At 40.7% G+C, this 22,910-nt stretch overlaps 1 protein-coding gene across 3 annotated transcripts; it reads left to right on the forward strand.

Moving 5' to 3' along the window:
• Positions 1 to 1,140: 1,140 nt before the first annotated feature.
• On the forward strand, positions 1,141 to 22,616 carry gcm2 (glial cells missing transcription factor 2). Of its 3 annotated transcripts, none has more exons than XM_078282279.1 (8): positions 1,141 to 1,601; positions 11,266 to 11,329; positions 11,788 to 11,976; positions 12,134 to 12,246; positions 14,323 to 14,448; positions 15,437 to 15,711; positions 15,832 to 16,060; positions 20,285 to 22,616. In XM_078282279.1, the coding sequence occupies exons 1-8, from the start codon at positions 1,509 to 1,511 to the stop codon at positions 20,594 to 20,596; spliced, it is 1,401 nt and encodes a 466-aa protein (XP_078138405.1). In that variant the 5' UTR covers positions 1,141 to 1,508; the 3' UTR covers positions 20,597 to 22,616. The 3 variants fall into 3 exon arrangements, with proteins under 3 accessions (XP_078138405.1, XP_078138406.1, XP_078138407.1); XM_078282280.1 differs by lacking the exon at positions 20,285 to 22,616 and adding an exon at positions 17,347 to 17,651; XM_078282281.1 differs by lacking the exon at positions 20,285 to 22,616 and adding an exon at positions 17,244 to 17,483.
• The last annotated feature ends 294 nt before the right edge of the window (positions 22,617 to 22,910 follow it).

The raw sequence follows: 22,910 nt of genomic DNA on the forward strand, positions 1-22,910 counted from the left end.
AGCAGAAGGAAACCAGGAAAACCAGTAAGGCCGTCTACTGTTTACGAGAATAAAGGAGGGAGAGAGAGAGAGAGGGAGAGAGAGAGAGAGAGAGAGAGAGAGAGAGAGAGAGAGAGAGGGAGAGAGAGAGAGAGAGAGAGAGACAGACAGACAGACAGAAGTCACCGTGTCCTCTAATTGATGACTAATGACTTGTTTGTTTTGGGAGCAACACTGTTGATGCTGTTCTGGTGTTTACACAACACAACACACACAAACACACACACACACGCACACACACACACACACACACACCAGCGGGCCGTTTAACGGGTTTTGTTCCGTTTTGCTGACAGACGCTGAATCTTTTCTCAGCGACTTTCTCACCAAAAACTCGGAAACATTAAATACATGTAAAAATAATAAACCAACACACTGATCACATTCAGCAAATCAATACTTTTAATTCATAAGCCGTTGAATAAACGCCCTCGGCCTTTAAAACCGCTGTTGGATTTATTGACAATAAAACCAAAAATAAAACTTTTCAGAACAAACCTGAACCCAAAACGTCTTTACAGTTTGAGAAAAAACAAGACTGAATGAAATCGAGTGACGTCACATTCACACAGAAAATAAAATCGAAAAAGAAAAAAACGAAACAAGTGCTAGAAAGTAAACTTTAAAGATAATTAATTAAAAAATAATAACAATAAGAGAGGAAAGAGGAAAATGAACCAGTTAAACTCAATGATCAATAATAGGCTATATAATTAACATACTTATATCAGTGGATCAATAATACACATATATATCAATATGTATATTATTGACATATATATGTATATCTATAATATACATATATATCAATACATATGATAAAGTCCAAACTGAGTTCACTTTCACTTTGAAACCATTTAGATTTTTTAACGGCTGATCAACGGATCACCTTTAATCCGGACCGGGCCGGACCGGGACAGCACGGCTCATTAGACTGATACTAATACTAATACTAATACTAATAATAACCAGGAAAACTCCTCTCGTCTCCTCTCCTCCTCTCCTCGTCTCCTCTCCTTCTTCCCTTTCCTCTCCTCCTCTGTCTCCTCCCTTCAGAAAGCTCGAGACTGTCTCACCTGTTCACTTTTACCTGAAACACACCGGAGCTGCACGCGCCTACCGGGAAGAGCTTTGTGTTTCAGCCTTTACGTTAGAAAATTAGAGATTCAGATAAAATTGAAAATGATAAACTAGAGGTTTAATTTCCCTTGAACTTTAAAGTTTAGCAGAGAAAGAGATTCCTTCCAGCTCAGGTCTTTAAAGTTCACATTATTTCACCGGACCGGACTCATTTTCTCCAAATTCTTTCTTTCAATCTTTAATTTTCCACGGAAGCGGAAGATTTTAATTCCTGGAAATTTTCTGAAACGGCAATAAGTAAAGGAATAAATTAACGAAATATAAAGGAATAAATTAAAAGTCAAATGTGTCTCGTGCTGTCGAAATAAACCGGGAGCGCCATACGGAAGATGTCCCGACCGGAGGAGCGTGAGGAGGCGGACTGTGTTTGTTCTGTCGGGATGAAGTTAACCTGGGATATAAACGACCCTAAATTACCACAGGTAATTAACCAATTAACTCATTCATTTAATGTCAAGTTAACCAACAACAACAACTAAGGAATTAACCAATGGCGGGATTAAATTATTACCACATTATGAAGTAGGTTATATTACATTATGAAGTAGGTTATATTACATTAAGAAGTAGGTTACATTACATTATGAAGTAGGTTACATTACATTAAGAAGTAGGTTACATTACATTAAGAAGTAGGTTCCATTACATTATGAAGTAGGTTATATTACATGATGAAGTAGGTTATATTACATTAAGAAGTAGGTTACATTACATTATGAAGTAGGTTACATTACATTAGGTTATATTACCATAAGAAGTATAAGTAGGCTATATTGATCTTCTTCATAATAGATGTTGGTTTGCTGTCAGTCTGCTGAAGAGGTTCAAACTATCTGACATTATGAAGTTTATCATTTGTTTTTAACCAAAAACTGATTTCACATCAGTTGAACCACCTGAGGAAAAACCTCTGCAATATTAACATTAATAAGATTTACATGAGAGTTCTGAAATATGGCTTTATTACATAATGTATTACATTTTATGTAATACATTAAAAAGCTCAGAGTGGAAGTGATTTTGGCTTATTCACCAAAATCCTTGGGCCTATGGGGTCAAGGGTCAATGGACTGGTCTTGGGTTCTTTTTCTGTTTTTTCTGTTTTTTTGTGTGTGTGTTTGTCATGTGTTTTGTCTGTTCGTCCTGTCTGCATGTCTAGCTGTAACTGATTGTGTATTTGGTATCTTTGCGCCTTACAACTTATTTCTCTGGATCTGCTTTGCTTTTCTGTTTGGTCAGTGATAGTATCCTTTTAAACTTTAAGTGTCAAACTGGATGGTGTTAAAGGACTGAAAATAATTCATTTGAATATCAGAAGCCTTCTACCAAAAATGGATTTATTTTGAGCATGGGTTGAACAGTACAAACCTAATGTTATTACGTTATCAGAAAGTTGGCTCACCAACAGAATATCTAACAATGAAATTAAACTTACAAACTATGTTTTATACAGAGTCGACAGAGGTACTCGGGGTGGTGGTGTAGCCACATATGTGTCCTCCAATTTGGTTTCTGAGTTAATTATCCCTGATGTTGAGCCTTTACAGTTTGAGTGTATTTTTGTAAAGGTAACTGCATGAGAATAAGTACATAACTATTGGAAACATTTATAGATCTCCCTCTGCACCTGCTGAATCCTTTAACTGTATGAGTTCTACTATCAATTCTATTACTTGCAGAAATGAAATTATTACATTAGGTGACTTCAATAAGAATTGGATTGATAAATCTTCTAGTAAAGAAAAAAACATTTTTGGAAATCTGAACCTAACTCAGTTAATTAGTGAGCCCACTCGTGTTACACCTACATGTCAATCTCTGTTTGACTGGATACTGGTTTCACACCCAAATAGATTTTTAAAAGCAGAGGTTATGTCTGACTGCCTCAGTGACCATGCAGTTGTGTACTGTATTTGGAAAATTAAACTACCCAAATTGCCACCCAAATTAATTAGAATCAGGCAATATAAGAAAATCAATATAGATCAATTTATTAATGACCTAATTTCAATTAACTGGGACAGGTATCAACTAATACCAAATGTTCATGATGCTTGGGACTTGTTATATTCTGAATTAATAAAAGTTATAGATAAACATGCTCCCTTGAAAACTACCAAAGTCAAGGGAAGGCATCTTCTCTGGATAACCTCTGAACTTAGAAGTATTTTCAGGCAGAGAGATAATGCATGGGCCACATTTCGAAAGTCCAAGGATCCTGCTGACTGGGAAAGTTGAGAAATACGAGCAAAACTATGACCAGAAATGCCAAATCCAATTATTATAAAGAATCTCTTGCTCAGGACTTTAAAAATCCTAAACAATTTTGGAATAAAATCAAAACTATAACTAATATATCTGATAAAACTTCACCTGATCAGATAAGAGTTAACTGTCATATTGCATGATCCAGCATTTAATCAGCATTTCTCCTGGTTTGTTCAGCTATAATGCCTGATCCTTCTGTTGGTGGTGATTTTAACAATGTACTGTCTAGTCACAGCTCCTTCTCTTTCAGGAGTATAACACCTGTCGTTCTACTGCAAAAGTATTTGAAAAAGTAATTTATAATCAATTGTCATATTATCTCAATAAGTACAATATCTTATCACCTTTTCAATCTGGCTTTCGATCAAATCATTCCACAACTACTGCTTTATTAAAACTTACAAATGATATTTTCTCCGCATCTAACGACAGTAAATTAACAGGTGCAATTTTCATTGATTTGATCAAGGCTTTTGATCTGGTCGATCACTCCCTTCTTTTAGATAAACTTTACTCTGTTGGTCTGTCACGTAATGCTTTACTTTGGTTCAATTCCTATCTTCATAACAGAAAACAATGTGTTGTCATACAAGGAAGCAAATCTGATCCATTAATGCAACAACGAGGCGTGCCTCAAGGCTCAACTCTTGGTCCACTTCTTTTTTCCATTTTTATTAATGACCTCCCCTCGATTTGTTCTGAATGTTGTGTTCAGCTTTATGCGGACGATACGGTAATATACACATCTAAAACTAATTTAATACAGATTGGATCAGCTTTGCAGTCTGATTTTAATATCCTACAACGCTGGCTCGCAGCTAATAAATTACTACTCAATAAAACTAAATCTCACACTATGATTTTTGGTACTTGTCAAAACATTAAATCCAAATCTAAAGCTTATTCATGTGTTATTGCCTGTCCTGATGGTACGCCACTGCAAAGAGTGGAACACACCAAATACCTGGGCCTATGGCTAGACTCAGAACTCATTTAAATGTCATATTAATTATATTGTGAAGAAAATGAACTTCAGTATTGGTGTTCTTTACCGTTCCAGAAACTGCTTTTCATTCACTGTTAGAAAGAAGCTTGCGCTACAACTCATCAATATTAGATTATGCTGATGTTGTATATCAGGCTGCATCCAAAACTAATCTTCTTCCTCTCAATATAGTTTATAATAGACTATGCAGATTTGTTCTTGGCTGTCCTTTCATAACTCATCATTGTACAATGTATGAAACTCTTAATTTGCCCTCTCCCATCATAAGAAGACAACGACATTGGCTGCAGTTTATTTTTAAATGTATACATTTCAATTTTAAAACAGTTTATGGAACCTTTCTCTAATTATCAGTTGAGACTCTGCAGCTCTTTCTTTCTGTTCTGCAGTCTCTAACCCAACAGCTAAGAAGTTTTTATGTTTAAACTCCCTCTGATTGGAATAATCTACCTGGAAATATTCGGTCCATATCATCTTTCCACCTGTTAAAAAATACCCTGTCTTCTTATTATGGGATCAGTTGTACATGTCCATAATAACAACTCTATAATTATGTTTTATAACGTTATTACTTAATGCTCTCACTGACATTAATACTTTAATACTTTTCTATAATCTATGAATGAATGATCCATTTTTCATGCTCTGCTTGGAGTATGATCTCCTGATTTTGTATGTCTTATTATTTGATATATATTGTTTTTTGTTTTTTTTGTTTGGTTTTTTTTGGTATCGTTTAATCATCTTGTTGTTATTTTTTGTTTTTGTTAAATGTTTTGTCTAATTGTGTTTATATTGTATTTTTGTTGGTGAGGACCCCCTTGAAAACGAGATGGTACATCTCAAGTTATTCCTAATAAAGAATTTCCATCATATTGGAAAAAATCAACAAGGTTCCCATTTACTGTCTTTTAGTTTTCCTCGAATTCACAGAAAACCTCCGTCTTCTTTTTATTCCTCTGATTCAGATTCAGTCAAACTCTCCAGTAACCCTCTGCCTGTTTTTACTCTACAGTGGGTTATGGTGGACTACAGTAGGTTATGGTGGACTGTAGTAGGTTATAGTGGACTGTAGTAGGTTATGGTGGACTGTAGGAGGTTATAGTGGACTGTAGTAGGTTATGGTGGACTGTAGTAGGTTATAGTGGACTACAGTAGGTTATGGTGGACTGTAGGAGGTTATAGTGGACTACAGTAGGTTATGGTGGACTACAGTAGGTTATTGTGGACTACAGTAGGTTATGGTGGACTGCAGTAGGTTATAGTGGACTACAGTATGTTATGGTGGACTGTAGTAGGTGATGGTGGACTGCAGTAGGTTATAGTGGACTACAGTATGTTATGGTGGACTGTAGTAGGTGATGGTGGACTACAGTATGTTATGGTGGACTGTATTAGGTTATAGTGGACTACAGTAGGTTATAGTGGACTACAGTAGGTTATGGTGGACTGTATTAGGTTATAGTGGACTACAGTAGGTTATAGTGGACTACAGTAGGTTATGGTGGACTGTAGTAGTTAATGGTGGACTGCAGTAGGTTATGGTGGACTGTCGTAGGTTATAGTGGACTACAGTAGGTTATGGTGGACTGTCGTAGGTTATAGTGGACTACAGTAGGTTATGGTGGACTATAGTATGTTATGGTGGACTGTAGTAGTTAATGGTGGACTGCAGTAGATTATGGTGGACTGTCGTAGGTTATAGTGGACTACAGTAGGTTATAGTGGATTACAGTATGTTATGGTGGACTGTAGTAGGTTATAGTGGACTACAGTAGGTTATGGTGGACTGTAGTAGGCTATGGTAGACTGTAGTAGGTAATGGTGGACTACAGTAGGTTATGGTGGATTGTAGGAGGTTATAGTGGACTACAGTATGTTATGGTGGACTGTAGTATGTTATGGTGGACTGTAGTAGGTTATGGTGGACTGTAGTAGTTAATGGTGGACTGCAGTAGGTTATGGTGGACTGTCGTAGGTTATAGTGGACTACAGTAGGTTATGGTGGACTACAGTATGTTATGGTGGACTGTAATAGGTTATGGTGGACTGTAGTGGGTTATAGTGGACTACAGTAGGTTATGGTGGACTGTCGTAGGTTATAGGGGACTACAGTAGGTTATGGTGGACTACAGTATGTTATGGTGGACTGTAGTAGGTTATAGTGGACTGTAGTAGGTTATAGTAGACTGTGGACTGTAGTGGACTCTATTGGTTATAGTGGCCTATGATTATCTGAGTCCTGAACCCCATCTGATTAAAGATACTTATTTCTCTCCCATTTCACAATCAGAACATCATAATATTTCAGAATCATAATAAAACCATCACAGCGTTGCCTCTCCACCTGTCAAACTATCAACCATGTGTTATTGGCTTCACTGGTTTTATTAGTTTTACTGGTTTTATTAGTTTTACTGGTTTTATTAGTTTTACTGGTTTTATTAGTTTTGTTGGTTTTATTAGTTTTACTGGTTTTATTAGTTTTACTGGTTTTATTGGTTTTACTGGTTTTATTAGTTTTGTTGGTTTTATTGGTTTTACTGGCTTTATTAGTTTTGTTGGTTTTATTGGTTTTACTGGTTTTATTAGTTTTATTAGTTTCACTGGTTCTATTGGTTTTACTGGTTTTATTGGTTTTATTAGTTTTACTGGTTTTATTAGTTTCACTGGTTTTATTGGTTTAGTTGGTTTTGTTGGTCTTATTAGTTTTGTTGGTTTTGTTGGTCTTGTTGGTTTTGTTGGTCTTATTAGTTTTGTTGGTTTTGTTGGTCTTGTTGGTTTTATTGGTTTTATTGTTTTTGTTTGTTTTTAGTTTTATTGGTTTTACTGGTCTCTTACAGATTCAGATTCGGTCACAGATAGACAATATGTTTGGCTCAGAGACTCGTGTTCATAAACAGTCTTGTTCATATCAAGCCAACTGTCATCAGCATTATCTCTTCTGTTAAATTCTGTCAAACAAATGATTTGTTCGGACTTAAATTTGCAGGATTTTATTCTCTAATGAGCTGAGTGATTTCTGGAGAATGAAGCTTCAAGCTTTCTTTATATTTTGTTTTCGTTTTGTCTTTATGTGAATGAATGATTGTATATCGTGGGTTCTTGTTATTTATGAGCTCGCTGCCTTCAATTGCCCCTTGAGCGATGAATAAAGTGTTTTGATTGATTGATTGATTGATTGATTGATTGTGGTGTTGGTGTAGCTGTGATGATTTTAAATGTTCACCCATCTCTCTTTGCTCCTTCCCTCCTTTGAATCACTCTGCTTCCTGATTAATGGAATGGTTTAAAGACCCTAAAACGATTTCACTCATCAGTTCTCTGACCTGCATCATATCCACTAATGATAAGATCAATACTTTGTTATTTCAATGTCTGCTGCCTCAAGCACTTTACACCAAATTTCTGGAACTCTTTGAATCATTCAACCTTGTAACTGGCCTAACTCTTTCCTCACACTCCGTCAGTCTATAGATATGAGTCACTCTGTCAGACTATAGATACGTATATATATATAGATATAGATATATAGATATATAGATATGAGTCTGACCATAAGGTTTAGTTTTTAACCCTTTACTGTCTCACTCCGCCTTTGTCCCCCTGTGTACTCTCACTTCCTTCCCTATTCATAGTATTTCCATGATGTCACATGCATTTGCCACAAACATGGTGCTTTACCATACACACAGCTCATTGGCTGTGGCTGCAGTTTGATTGGGTTAGGGTCAGGTGATTACAATCACCTGTTATTTTCCTTTGTGATGTAAGAGCACTATGGATTGCAAAACTGCCATTTCTTTAAAAATCTTTTAGAGAAAGTTGTTTCAGCTCAGCTGTTTTCTTTTTTGAACTATAATATATGTGAGATGTCAGTTTGTCTTTAGAGCATTTAGAGACAGTTCTGCTCAAAGTAACTGATGACCTGCTGGATATTCTGAGTCTTTCAAGTTGATCATGCAACTTCCCTTGACTGTCTGAAGCATTGGGTTGGTGTTACAGACTCAGCACTGAAATGGTTCAACAGAACTTTCTCTGTCTTTATAGGTAAACTGTCATTATCCTTTGCTCATTTTACCTGCGGAGTTCCACAGGGTTCAACTCTAGGTCCCGTCTTATTTTCCTTGTAGGCTTCATGCTCCCACTCGCTCACATTCTCCAGAAACATAACATCTTTTCACCGCTACGTCGCTGATTTCCTTACAGATATTAAGAGCTGGATGGCTCAACATTTTTCAAAACTTAATGACATGACAGATTACAAATTGTTCTTTTCTCCTACCTCCACTATCTTAATCCTAAATAAACTCAGTGGCTTATCTGCAAACGTGAAGCCAGTGGCCACAAATTTAGAGATGAATTTTGACTTTTAACCTGAGCTTTGACAGGCAGGAGAAGAGGCTAATGCAGTCCTGTTTCTATCAGTTGAGAGATATTTCCAAAATCAAACCATTCTTATCTTTTACCTGGAGAAGGTAATCCATGCCTTATCTTCTCTCTTCTCTCCTCCTCCTCCTAATCCTCTAGCTCATACAAAGGTAGAAACATCACTCTTCATACAGAAACATCACTCTTCATCAGTGTTGGGGAAAGTTACTATTGAAACTAACTAGTTACTTTACTTCGTTACTTGTCCTAAATAGTAACTATTTATGTTACTAAGTTAGTCTTTATTAAAAGTAACTCATTAGAGTACTTTCACGTTACCCACGTAAAATCATGCCTTTAAAATATGTCTTCTGCTGATGTCATCACTCTTAATGTACAGAAATCATCACTAGTCATCACGTTTGGGACACAGCCTTAGGTAACATCTACTGTTGTCTAAAGAAAACATCAAGCAGCTTTCAGTCACCTGGTCCACAGTAAACAGTCAGTGGGGGTTTGGACCAACTGGATCCTCTCTGCCGTCACTGCATCAAGTAGGTGATTTTGACTTTATCAACACTGTGAAACATTCCTCTCTATAAAAAAAAACCTAATCTGAGAAAAAATATGCTATTGACACGGAGCTATTGACGTTAAAAGGCGCATCAACTGGTGAATATCAAACTTCAAACTAACTTCACCCTGGTGATCAACGGAGCCTAACTGGTCCAGTCTGGGCTCAAAACGGCAGACTGCGCTCACAAGCTTTCAATTAAAATCTTCAGGTTTGATAGTGAAGCTAAACTTACAGTTAACAATAATGTTCCTACCCGTTTCTTTGATCAGTTCAAATTAATGTGAATATTTCCAAGTTCTGCAGTTTATTGTTGTGTTCATTCTGAAAGCGAGTCGTAACCTACAAGCCTCCACCGCATTTAAAAGAAAAATAAAAGTAGCGAAATGTAACTTTGAGAAAGTAACTAATAACTGATTACATAAATTGAAAACTAACGTGTTAAGTTACTCGTTACCGCGAAAAAGTAATCTGATTACTGTAACACGTTATCCCCAACACTGCTCTTCATACAGAAAGATAAAAACATCACTCTTCATACAGAAACATCACTCTTCATACAGAAACATCACTCTTCACAGAAAGATAGAAACATCACTCTACCTGTCACTCAAAGTCAGTGTCTTCTTCTTCTAACCCAGTCAGTGTCTTCTTCTTCTTACCCAAAGTCAGTGTCTTCTTCTTCTAACCCAGTCAGTGTCTTCTTCTTCTTACCCAAAGTCAGTGTCTTCTTCTTCTAACCCAGTCAGTGTCTTCTTCTTCTTACCCAAAGTCAGTGTCTTCTTCTTCTAACCCAAAGTCAGTGTCTTCTTCTTCTTACCCAAAGTCAGTGTCTTCTTCTTCTAACCCAGTCAGTGTCTTCTTCTTCTTACCCAAAGTCAGTGTCTTCTTCTTCTTACCCAAAGTCAGTGTCTTCTTCTAACCCAGTCAGTGTCTTCTTCTTCTAACCCAAAGTCAGTGTCTTCTTCTTCTAACCCAGTCAGTGTCTTCTTCTTCTAACCCAAAGTCAGTGTCTTCTTCTTCTAACCCAGTCAGTGTCTTCTTCTTCTAACCCAAAGTCAGTGTCTTCTTCTTCTAACCCAAAGTCAGTGTCTTCTTCTTCTTACCCAAAGTCAGTGTCTTCTTCTTCTAACCCAGTCAGTGTCTTCTTCTTCTTACCCAAAGTCAGTGTCTTCTTCTTCTAACCCAGTCAGTGTCTTCTTCTTCTAACCCAAAGTCAGTGTCTTCTTCTTCTAACCCAGTCAGTGTCTTCTTCTTCTAACCCAAAGTCAGTGTCTTCTTCTTCTAACCCAAAGTCAGTGTTTTCTTCTTCTTACCCAAAGTCACTGTCTTCTTCTTCTAACCCAGTCAGTGTCTTCTTCTTCTTACCCAAAGTCAATGTCTTCTTCTTCTAACCCAAAGTCAGTGTCTTCTTTTAAATCGCTGCTCAAGACTCACAAGTAATTTCTCGTTTTTCAATCTTGTGTTATTTCCCTTATTGTTTGTTCTACGCTTTGTTTCTCTCTCTGTAAAGCACTTTGTAAACTCTAGTTCATCATTATCATTATTATTATTATTATGATTATTATTATCATAGTATATTGAGGATAAATACCAACTTGTGTGGAATAGAAATGGCTCTATTGTTTCAGATTCTCACATGTGGATATTTAAATCTAATTTCAGCAGTCTGTCATCTGTCTGTCATCTGTCTGTCATCTGTCTGTCTGTCTGTCATCTGTCTGTCATCTGTCTGTCATCTGTCTGTCTGTCTGTCATCTGTCTGTCATCTGTCTGTCATCTGTCTGTCTGTCATCTGTCTGTATCTCAGTCTACAGACTAATATAATCTGTCTGTCTGTCTTATGTGTCTGTCTCTCTTCTTGCAGGACACCAAGCAGTTCGACCCGTTCCAGGAGTGGACAGACGGTTATGTCCGCTTCATCTACAACGGTGAGCAACACTCCACTACTGTGAATAAATACAGACTTCCATCTATCCACCAGGACGCCCCTAATATACTGATGTACTTATATACTTATATAGTGATATACTTATATTCTTATTTACGTATATTCTTATATACTTATATACTTATATTCTTATATACTTATATACTTAATTATACTTATCTTACACATTAATTTAAACTTAATGGAGCAAACCAAAAAGCAAATCTAATTATATTAATGTTCTTTGATGTTTTTCTATATGTGTACTGGCCAGCTATTGAAATAATCTTTTTGCTGTGATAAATGGCAGATATATTATAACTAAAAGATAACTTGCATTACATCATGTTATGTCATAAATAACATGTTAATATTAATAACACTATTATACTCATGTAATAGAAGTTTACATCCTAGCACTGCATTATGATGGATATGAAGAAGCTGGTTGATTTCTAGGTGAAGACAAGAACGCACAGCGACATTTGTCCGGCTGGGCAATGAGAAACACCAACAACCACAACTGCCAGATTCTGAAGAAGTCTTGTTTGGGTGTGGTGGTTTGTTCTCGGGGATGTTCGCTGCCGGACGGATCCAGACTGCAGCTCCGCCCGGCGATCTGCGACAAAGCCCGGCAGAAACAACAGAGTAAGATCTCAGCCAAAACCACGAAAACGGAGATTCATTATTATTATGAAAGAGTGTTTCAACCAGCAACTCTTCAGTCAGACCAAGTTCAGACCCCAGAACCCATCGTTCATTCAGTGTGTGTATGTGTGTGTGTGTGTGTGTGTGTGTGTTGCAGAGAAGCTGTGTCCCAGCTGTAATGCCGGTCTGGAGCTGCTGCCTTGCCGCGGACACAGTGGATATCCTGTCACCAACTTCTGGAGAGTCGATGGAAAAGCCATTTTCTTCCAGGTGTCAACCTTTACCTTTCTCTAGTTCTAATTATTAGAGCTAATCTAATCCTAGTATAATCTCTAGTTCTAATTATTAGAGCTAATCTAATCCTAGTATAATCTCTAGTTCTAATTATTAGAGCTAATCTAATCCTAATCTAATCTCTACTTCTAATTATTAGAGCTAATCTAATCCTAAACAACTGGTCCAACAGGAGACTGGTGGGAACAGTGACAGCAGTCCGGCTGGTTCAGTCCTGAACCAAATCCAGTCTCCTATTCACTGTCGATGGAAAAGCTCTTAATAATGTCTGATTAGTAAAATTAGTCTGACTTGTTCACATTCACAAATATCAGCTGGACAACAAACCAAACTATTGTGGGTGGATTTAAGATTTGTGCTTCTTTAATACAACAGGCTGCTCTGCTCACTGGTTCATTGAGAATATGTTAGCGGTTTTTGTTATTATTATATATATATTATATTTTGATAATACCTCAATTAATCAAGTAATCAGACAAAAAAGCAGAATTATTTTCAGCTTTAAAGACAATAGTTTTATTTAAAAACCTCGCCTTGTACAATGCTGTCTTTCAAATCACTTGAGATGACAGTTATAATGCAAAAAGAAAACCGCATGCTATAAATCATATGTGTTTTTATAACGGATGTATCCACAGGTCTTTTTCCATTGTTCTCAAAACAAAAAGTTAAGTCTTCAGTTTGTTAAAACTTAAATTTGAAAGGAGCTGAACTGTTAAATAATAAATACATAAAGACTATGGAGATAGGATGAGACTCTTTATAAGGAAACAGTTTGATGTCTTCCTTCTTGACTGGGAAGCTGCTGACTCAGCAGTATGATGCCGGACCTCAGCAGCACCTTCACAGGTGGAAGTAGTCTAGAGTAGTAGTCTCAATGTTGTGGTTTATTTCTGTGTGTAGCATTTGGAAAAATTATATATGTCGTTTTGTATTTTGTGTGAAAACAATGAAAATCTACAGTTTTGCAAAATGATCAAGGGTTTAGATGGCTGTATTAATTATTATTATTATTATTATTATTATTATTTTGTTTGGAGAAAAAAAAGAATATCTGCAAGGCGTTCCTGTGGAGTGTCAAGGCAGTTCTGGTTTCTAGGTTTGAGACTATCTGTGATTATCAGTGTAACGGTGAAAAAAGACGTAGTTACTGATTTATTGAGCAAGGAAAAGAAGATGGGGTCTAAAGTGAATCCTGTGGAACTCCACAGGTACAGTGAGCTGAGGATGATGATGATGTCATACCAACCCAGAACTATCACCACTATCTGTGCTTACACTTTTTTATTTATATCAGAATTCCCAGAGATAATGGCACTTCTCACCAATCGATCCTCTCTATTGACTTTTTCTGCCTGAAAGTAGTTCCTGTGAAAATATTAGAAAAAGGTTTTATTGTTTCAGACCTAATGATAATAGAAAGCTTGTTTTTTTCCAATACAAGACCCATTTTAAAATATTTATAAAATATAGGACATCTATAAAAACTCTCTAGCTACAGGTTCCACAAAAAAACAAACAGTAGTTTCATAAGGAAGAAAGGACAAATGGGCTGAACATTGACAATGGCCGAAATTATCCTACCATGACATCTTATAGAAATAAATGTCTGTTTTGCTCTATGATCCAACCTGGATCCAGTTCATGAATCTTCTCCTCTGGTCTGAACAGCCGGAGTCTGGTCGCTCTTTCCTGCCGCACAGGAAGTGATGCGTTATACGTTTCCGGTTTGTTTGGAATCAACAGAAGAAGAAGAACTGGGTCATTAGCATGAGCAGCGATAGCCACCATGGCTGAACAGACAGAAAGAAGAGAAACTCAAACTGCTCCGCCCACACTGTTTGATTGACAGGTGATCTGTGGGAAGTGCAGAGCAGAAACACCACAGTGAGGCTGAGGGACAAAGATGGAGGCTAAATTTGAAAAATAAAGATCTCACGGATTACTCCTTTAAGAATACTTTGTTGTTTGAGAATGTAAGAATGTTTTAATTCTTATTATTATTATAATTAATTAATAATTATAATTATTATTATAATTATCACATTCCAGGCTAAAGGTGTCCATGATCACCCCAGACCTGAGTCCAAGTCCGAGACTGAAGCCAGACGAAGCTCCGTGAAGAGAAGAGTCAGTTCTCCTCCGTTCACACAGAAGAGACGACTCATCGAAACACAGGTAACCTTTCTCTGAGTTTGACTGCTACAGTCTGAGTTAAAGAGTGTTTCTCTGAGTTTCCAGCTATTAGTCTCATAGCCCTATATGATGTTTGATGTATGATGTTTGATGTATGATTGGAGCTGGTTTCTGACCTCTGACCTCTGATCCCTGATCCCGACTCCCAGAGCCAACACAATCCTAAACTCTCACCTAAACCTTACCTAACCCTTACCTAGACCTTACCTAAACCTTAGACACTTTGGACTGAATGGCTCTCAACAATATTCAGGCTGACTAAACTATCTATTCCTCAACTGGAGGATCCAGGCTCAGTCCGTCCTGCTGAAGTGTCCTTGAGCAAGACACTGGCTGATTATCAAAACCAAGAACACCGAGTTCATACTTTTACAGTTTTACAGTTTCAGATGGACTGAGCTTCACATCACGCTGATTTATGAAGACACACAGCTGTTAATTTTCCAGCTGAACACAAGAACGCGTATTGATAGTCAGCAACTGAGTCTCTACCTGTTCTGTAGCTGACCCTGACCCTGACCTCTGACCTCTGACATTTGACCTCTCTGTGGAGGGGGCCAAGAGAAAAGACTTCCCCCACAGGGAGCAATAGAGAATCGCATTATAGGCGGGTTTTCCAGGTCAGTGAGGAAAGGGAAGGGAGAGCAGCATGGCATCCCAGCAGCTGCTATCAGCCGCAGTGCATTATGGGACTCTGATTCATCAAGCGTTAGTGTGCCTGCAAACCTCCACCATGAGAGAAAAAGGAGCGTTTTCTATTCATGACGCGTGAACACAGACAGTGACAGGAAAGCTGACTGCACTAGTGCAGTTTGCATATAAATATACAAATATATAAATACTATTATTGTTGTTTGTTGTTGTTTACAGGCTCTGGGTCCAGCCCTGCTGTGCCGAAGTTGTTTATTGTTGTTGTTTATTATTGTTGTTTACAGGCTCTGTTGAAGTTGTTTATTGTTGTTGTTTACAGGCTCTGGGTCCGGCTCTGCTCTCTTGTGTTGAGGCTCCGGAGCGATTCTCCTTCATTGCTGAATCCAACTTTCCTCTCCAGTCGCAGCATTACCCAGCATTCCAGAGCCCCGAGCCCTACTACAACTCCCACAATGCCCTGGGAGAGGCCCCTCCCACCTTGCAGAAATCAACCAATCCCAGGCTGTACATGGCCAGGCCGGGGTGTGGCTATGAGTTCCCAGGCTACCTGACCTCTTCCTCCTATCCAGCGACCTCTGACCTCTGTGACCCCAGGTCAGTGCGTGTGTGTGTGTGTGTGTGTGTGTGTGTGTCTATTAATGTAGTTATTCTAGGTGTGTGTGTGTATTAACGCAATTACTCTGTGTGTGTGTATGTGTGTGTGTGTGTCAGCAGGGTTGCTCCGGTCCTCGGCTCCTCCTCCTCGTCTTCCTCAGCTCCTCTCTCCTCCTCCTCCTCCTTCGACCCGCAGGCGAAGCCTCACGGCTGGAAGGAGCTGCTGAAGAGCTCTGCCCCTTACGGTGAGAATCACCATTACTACAGCCCAGAATACCCCTGCCGTTACCCCGGCAACGCCCCGGGATCCCCCGCAGCCCTGCAGACCATCATCACCACCACAACAAAGGTAATACTGTTACTGCTACTTATATCAGTATCAATACCAAAATCAATACCAATAATAAAACACTGACACTGGAACAAAACCGTGAAATCAATTCTGCAAAAGTATAAACACATTTGAAATCCCTGTTCCTCGACCACAATCTTATCCTGACTTAACCTCTCTGGGGTAAAGCATGCTTACACATGGGATCTGCCTAGCCTGGTAAGTTTTGGAGCATTATTGTGTACTTCCCCTGTTAGGTATAGCAGTGTTTCCCCTTTGGGTTTCACTGGTGTCCTTTTTAGGTAGTGTTGTGACGAACGTGGAAGGAGCAGTTGTCTCGGGAGCATATCCCTGGTCTCGAGAGGGTTGTCAGCTTGCTGATCGCTTTTCTCGCACCAGCGGGTTTTAGTGCATAAATACCCACCACCAGTAGACATGAAGACTAGGGTTAGATTTAGCTAGTTACTGGTTAGGTAGCTAGTGGGGAAGCTCCGTTTGGGTAGGCTGCCTGGACCATGTCTGCTGGGTGCACTGTAGCACTTTGTCTTAGTCTCTTTTTGGTGAGTAGGCTTCTTCTTCTTCTCTCTTGTGGCTCTGTTTTGTGATTATGGTTAGTGTTGAGGATTGGGAGATTGTGTCTGGGTAGGCATTATGAGCTAGGATGGCTTTGGATGTTGCTAGTGTTAATGGATGTTGCTAGTGTTAATGGCTTAGAGTTGGTAAGTGGTTACCTGAAGGCTTGGTGTAAGTTACCTGCTCTTTGTATGTGGCATTTTGGTCTTGTGTGTGCTGTGTCATCTTTGTATGGTGCTGGTTTGGCCAGCATTGTGCTTTGTTTGGTAACACGTGTGTTACCTTAGGTTGCACTTGTGTGCAGCCTTTTGGTTAGCGCTTTGGGTGGCTGCTATGGCACTGGTGTTGGTAGTTGTCTGCCACAGTGTCAGTAGGAATATGTCAGTTTGGGTGTCCTTGTTCGGGAGCAGTCTAGTAGATGGACAAGCACACTTTTGGGCAATTCCAGGTCAGAAGACTGGGGTTGCGGCCAATTTCTTTGAGCAGCCATTGTCAAGTCTAGAAAGCCAGAAAACCTAGCAGCGTGTTCGGATAGTGACAGTGTGAGTGTCATGTCATATCTTTTTGGGTGGGAGTTGTTTGTCTGTTCTCCTGTGCTGCTCTTACCTTTCTCTTAAATGCTGCCTAGGTACCGAGGTCTGCTGAGGACGGGGCAAGAAGCTGGCCAGGGGCAGGCGAGCCAGAGAAAATGAAATGTATAATTTTGTAAACTTATTTGCTTTATGTTTCAGGGGTTCCTGGTGGGACCCTGTTTTTATGGAGGGGGGTGTGACGACCCTCCCATTCTCCTGCTCTGCTTGCTGGTGCTGTGCATGTTTGTCTGTCCTGCAGGAGCCTGGTGGGCGGGGTCGTCATCAGTGCCAATAGAGTGCACCTGGGCCCAGTGAACTCCTTGGACTTAAGAAGCCTTCAGACATCAGTGTCGCTCTCCCTCCTCACCTATGCACACCTTTTGTTCTGTTGTTTTGGTTTGATGTAGTTTGTGTTGTTTGTTTACCCCTTAGTTTTAGTTAATAAACCATCGTTTTAACTTTTACTTTGGCGTATGTCTCCCCTCATTGTTACTTCCTTGAGCCAGGTTGTAACAGCGGGCTAAATAAGGTGACGGTCAAGAATCGTTATCCCCTGCCTCTGATGTCATCTGCCTTCAAATTGTTGAAGGGAGCTACTGTGGTTTCCAAGTTTGACCTCCGCAATACTTACAATCCAAGAAGGGGACAAATCCAAGACCGCCTTCAACACACCTAGTGGGCATTATGAGTGCCTGGTCATGCCATTCGGACTAACCAAAGATGTGCTTTGAGACATGTTGAACCAGTTTGCGTTTGTCTACTTGGACGACATCTTGATGTTCTCAAGGACCCTTTCTGAACACGTCCGTGTTCTGCAGCGTCTCCTAGAAAATCATCTCTACATTAAACCGAAGAAATGGGAGTTTCATATCTGCAAGGTAGCCTTTTTGGGCTACATCATCTCCACTGGCAGTGTCCAAATGGATTCTCAAAAGGTTAAGGCAGTTCTGGATTGGCCCCAGCCCACATCGGTTAAGCAAGTCCAGCGGTTCCTGGGTTTTAAGGGGGACTAAGGGACCCTCCTCCTGCTTCACCTGGTCTCCTGATGCTGAGAGAACCTTCCAGATGCTGAAACAGCGCTTCATTTCTGCTCCCATCCTGGTGCATCCTGACCCTTCACTACCCTTTATTGTTGAGGTGGATGCTTATGGGAGTGGGGGCGGTCTTGTCTCAGCAGTGCTCCCAAGATCGGAAACTCCATCCATGTGCCTTCTTTTCTCTTAATCTGAGTCCCGCCGAAAAGAACTACGACATTGGTAACCATGAGCTTCTGGTAGTCAAGCTGGCTTTGGAAGAGTGAAGGTAGTGGTTGGAGGGCGCTAAGCACCTCTTTGTCGTTTGGATGGATCATAAGAATCTAGCCTACATCCAGGATGCCAAGTGCCTCAACTCCCATCAGGCCAGGTGGCCCTTTACTTCAACCGGTTCCAGTTCACCATTTCCTATCGCCCAGGTTCCAAGAACCTGAAACCAGAGGCTCTCTTGCGCCAATTTGACCTGTCCAAGGAGGACCAGGTTCCTGAATCCATCATCCCCTGCTCCCACATCATCGCTCCTGTCACCTGGGGAATCAAGACTGTGGTGAGAGAAGCTCAGCACCAGGAGGCCAATCCCGGAAGTGGTCCACCCAATCGTCTCTTGTTCCAGGACACCTGAAACAGGAACACAAACTCCACAGCAAAATGTCCCATTTGTAACACCTCCCATCAGCGTCCACCTGGGTTTCTGCTTCCATTGCCTATTCCCACCTGCCCTTGGTCCCACATCTCCTGGACTTGATCACTGGTCTTCCTCCTTCCTGCTGCCAGACAGAATGTATCAACAATGACCTCGAGACCATTCTGAGGTGCTGTGTGTCACCCAACCCGTCTACCTGGAGTCAACATATTGCCTGGGTGGAATATTGCCATTACACCTGGAGGAGGGTTTGAGCTGCTCTAAAATGTGCTTCATCCAGGCATCAGCACCAGGCTAATCATTGCCACCGCCCTGCTCCTTTTCCCGCAAGTTGGCTCCTCGGTTTGATGGTCACTTCAAGATCCTGAGGATGGTTAATCCTGTGGCCTATCGTCTCCTCCTACCACGGTCTATGTGGATCCACCCCACCTTCCATGTCTCCCATCTTAAGCCCGTGGTCTCCAGTCCCTTGTCTCCTCCTCGCATCATTGATGGCCAGCCTGCCTACACAGTTCATCGGATCCTGGACAGTTGTCGGGTGAGGTGTAGTCTCCAGTACCTGGTTGACTGGGAGGGCTACAGCCCCAAAGAATGCTCTTGGGTTCCGGCCCAGGACATCCTGGATCCAGAGTTCATCAGGGACTCCCACCAGCTCCATCTTGATTGTCCTGGGGGAATGTCAGTTGCCGATCCTAGGAGGGGGGTCCTGTCACACTGCAGACTGCTGCTCCTAAGGACCACTAGATGGCAGCTTGATCGTTTTGTGGTTTTCTTGGGTTTTAATTAGGTTTGATTGCTTCCACCTGTTTTCAGTTGTATTTAAGCCCTGTGTTTGTGTTAGTCTTTGTTCAGTCTTGAGTTCCTTAGCCCTTTCTCAGCTGTTTCTCGAGCCTTGCCAATCTATCCGATCGCTGTGTTGTTGACCCTTGTTTGCCTGACTTTGTATTCTGCCTGTTGATTTCAGTAAAGTTAACTTAACTTGATCCCAGTACATTTGCTTCCTGCATTTTCTCTGCGTTTGGGTTCACCCTCTGCCTTGTGTCAACAGGCAGAGGGTAAACAGGCCTCATTTTCATCACCGCTATCAGTTATCAGTTCTTGTCGATTTCAACCTTAACTTTCATTAATCACTTGAACTAAAAAAATTGACATTAAGGTTGTTTATCGCTTGATGCAAGTCATTTTTGTTCCTTCTGCTCCCATACCGAAATGTCAATCAAAAGCCCCTGTGGCTTTAATGTAGGTGGGTGTGGCTTTAATGTAGCTGGGTGTGCCTTTAATGTAGGGGGGTGACTTTAATGTAGGTAGGTGTGGCTTTAATGCAGACAACTGTGTCATTCTGAAACACTCCTTCTCTCCTCTCCTCCTCTCCTCTCCTCTCCTACTCCCCTCTCCTCCTCTGTCCTCCTCTCTCCTCCAGGTCTCCTACCAGCCTTGTCCAAAACCTCCTGCAGCTCTCCCTTCCTACCAGTCGTGTCCTAAACCTACCGCCGGTCTCCCAGCCTATCAGTCCTGTGTTACTCCTAAACCTCCTGTCCTCCCCGGCTGCTCCTCCCTCATGGATGACACCTCCTCCTCTTACTCCTCTGAGGTCAAGGTGACTGAGGAGTCAGGAGGAGTTATAAAGTCTCTGTCCTTTCAGCCCGACTCTCTGCAGACCAAGACAGAGCGAGCCGACAGCTACGACTACCGCTACAGCTATCCAAACACGTACCGATACGACGAGTACTGAATACATACTTACTAAATACAACTACTACAGCTAGTACAACCACCACTACTGCTACTGCTACTGCTGCTACTACCGCTACTACTACAACTACTGCTACTACTACTACAACTAGTACAACCACCAGTACTACTACTACTGCTACTACTACTGCTGCTACTGGAGGCAAAAAGCTTGCTGGAGGCGCACCGGGAACAGTGTGGATAAACAAAACACTCTCACGCTTGCAATATTTTCTTGCAGTATAAGCAAAACTGTCTGAAGTCAGAGCTGTTTTTTAAGGTTATTCTGTTCTTATTGCCGACATGTAAAAGAACAAATTGGCACATCATCTTTTTCGCTGAAAACAACTTTGATCACCCACTTTGTACATGCTGAACTTGTCTCCATTTCGCTGGATAGGGAGCACGTCAGAAGCAAGCACACAAAATCCATCAGCTATATCCTTCTATCTTTTATCCTGAACATGGCCACCTATTACATAATTGTATGCATCTAAAGATTTACCCTTTACTTAACGTTAATTTGTTAAGGTAACCCTTGCGGTCCTATGGTCCACGTGACTGAACGTAGTGTAAAAGATCGTTCATTGTTCAACATTTTTCTAAATATAGATACAACTAGTTTGCTTGCTGTGTATAGTTGTGTATGCTAATGCTACTGTAGGCGCTTTCTGCCTCCACTCTGCGTTTGCAGGCTTGTGATGTCAGCAGTGTTTACAAACAGAAAAATGGCCCATAACTACTACTACTACTGCTACTATAACTACTACTGATACTACTACTACTACAACTACTACTGATACTACTACTACTGCTACTAGAACTACTACTGATACTACTACTACTGCTACTACTACTATAATCAACACTACTACAACTACTACTATCCCAGCCTACACACTCCATTCCAAGTGCTTAGAAGATTTTGTGGGTTTTCCATCATTGGTATCATTGTCATGTTTCCAGCACATCTGGAAATAGGGTCAGGGGTCAAAGTTCAGATCATGTATCATCATATATTAACATCTGGAGTGTTATTTATTGAAGGGTTGTGGACTGGATTGGTCTGGGTCAGCAGACAGGACAGAACTATAAACTAACTGAACTAGTCTGAACTGGACCAGTCTGAACTGGACCAGACTGGACTGGACTGGTTCCAGACTGTTTTGTCACATTTTGGTTCAAACTTTCCCCTGTAGGGATGAACAAACTAAACTATATTAAAGTGGACTAAGTGTACAGAACTGAGCTGAACTGAACTGGAGAAAGTCCTTGGATCAGAAGGAAAATCAATTCCCTCTCATTCCTTTTACAGACTGGTAGTCAGAGATGGATTTGTTCTTTTCCTGCTTCACCTCAGTGCTGCAGCTAACTAGCGGCTTAGGGTTAACCTGAACCCTAGCAGGACTGACTTAGCGGGACTGACTAGCAGTGCTAACTATCAGGTGAACCTGGGCTGACTGGTTACTAAGCCATCCCCACTCACTGCCAAGGGAAGGAAGCAGAAAAGGATACAAGGAGATTGTGAAACCAACAGATGAGGAGACGATGTGACAAGGATACAACAACACAGAAACAACGGGATGAGATAAAAGGACATTAACATAAAAATGATGAATGTTTTTTCTGAACTGAAGTATTTGGATTGGTGGCAGCATGTTGCCTTTCTGTCAGCAGAAAACATCCCATGGATTTTTATACAGACTGAGTTCCTCCCTGGTGCTATGGGCTTTAATGAACCAGGCTCACTGACATATACTGGTACTGTGGTTTCAGAATATACTAGTACTGTGGTCATTATACTAGTATTGTGGTTTAATGCTAGTACTGTGGTCATTATAACATGCTCGTATTTTGTCGTAACATGCTAGTATGTTGTCATGACCTCCACATGTGATCCTGTGTCTCCCTCTGGGTCCGGAGCCGCAGTTTCAGAAACCTGCTGCAGATGATCAAAGGCCTGATGTTTGGAAGTCGGATGGTTTCACTCTGTCTGAGTAATAAATGTTGTTTTGACAAGAGCAAGTCTGGACTAGAAATACTGCTGCTGTCCTGACAATGAACCTCTCCTCTCCTCTCCTCCTCTCCTCTCCTCTCCTCTCCTCTCTCCTCCTCTCTCTACTCTCCTCCTCTCTCCTCTCCTCTCCTCTTTCCTCTCCTCTCCTCCTCTCCTCTCCTCTCCTCTCCTCCTCTCCTCCTCTCCTCTCCTCTCCTCTTTCTTCTCCTCTCCTCCTCTCCTCTCCTCTCTCCTCTCCTCCTCTCTCCTCCTCTCTCCCCCTCCCCTCTCCTCCTCTCCTCTCTGATAGTTTAATGAA

Source organism: Centroberyx gerrardi, unplaced genomic scaffold (assembly GCF_048128805.1).
Source record: "Centroberyx gerrardi isolate f3 unplaced genomic scaffold, fCenGer3.hap1.cur.20231027 Scaffold_59, whole genome shotgun sequence".
Classification (NCBI taxonomy): Eukaryota; Metazoa; Chordata; class Actinopteri; order Beryciformes; family Berycidae; genus Centroberyx; species Centroberyx gerrardi.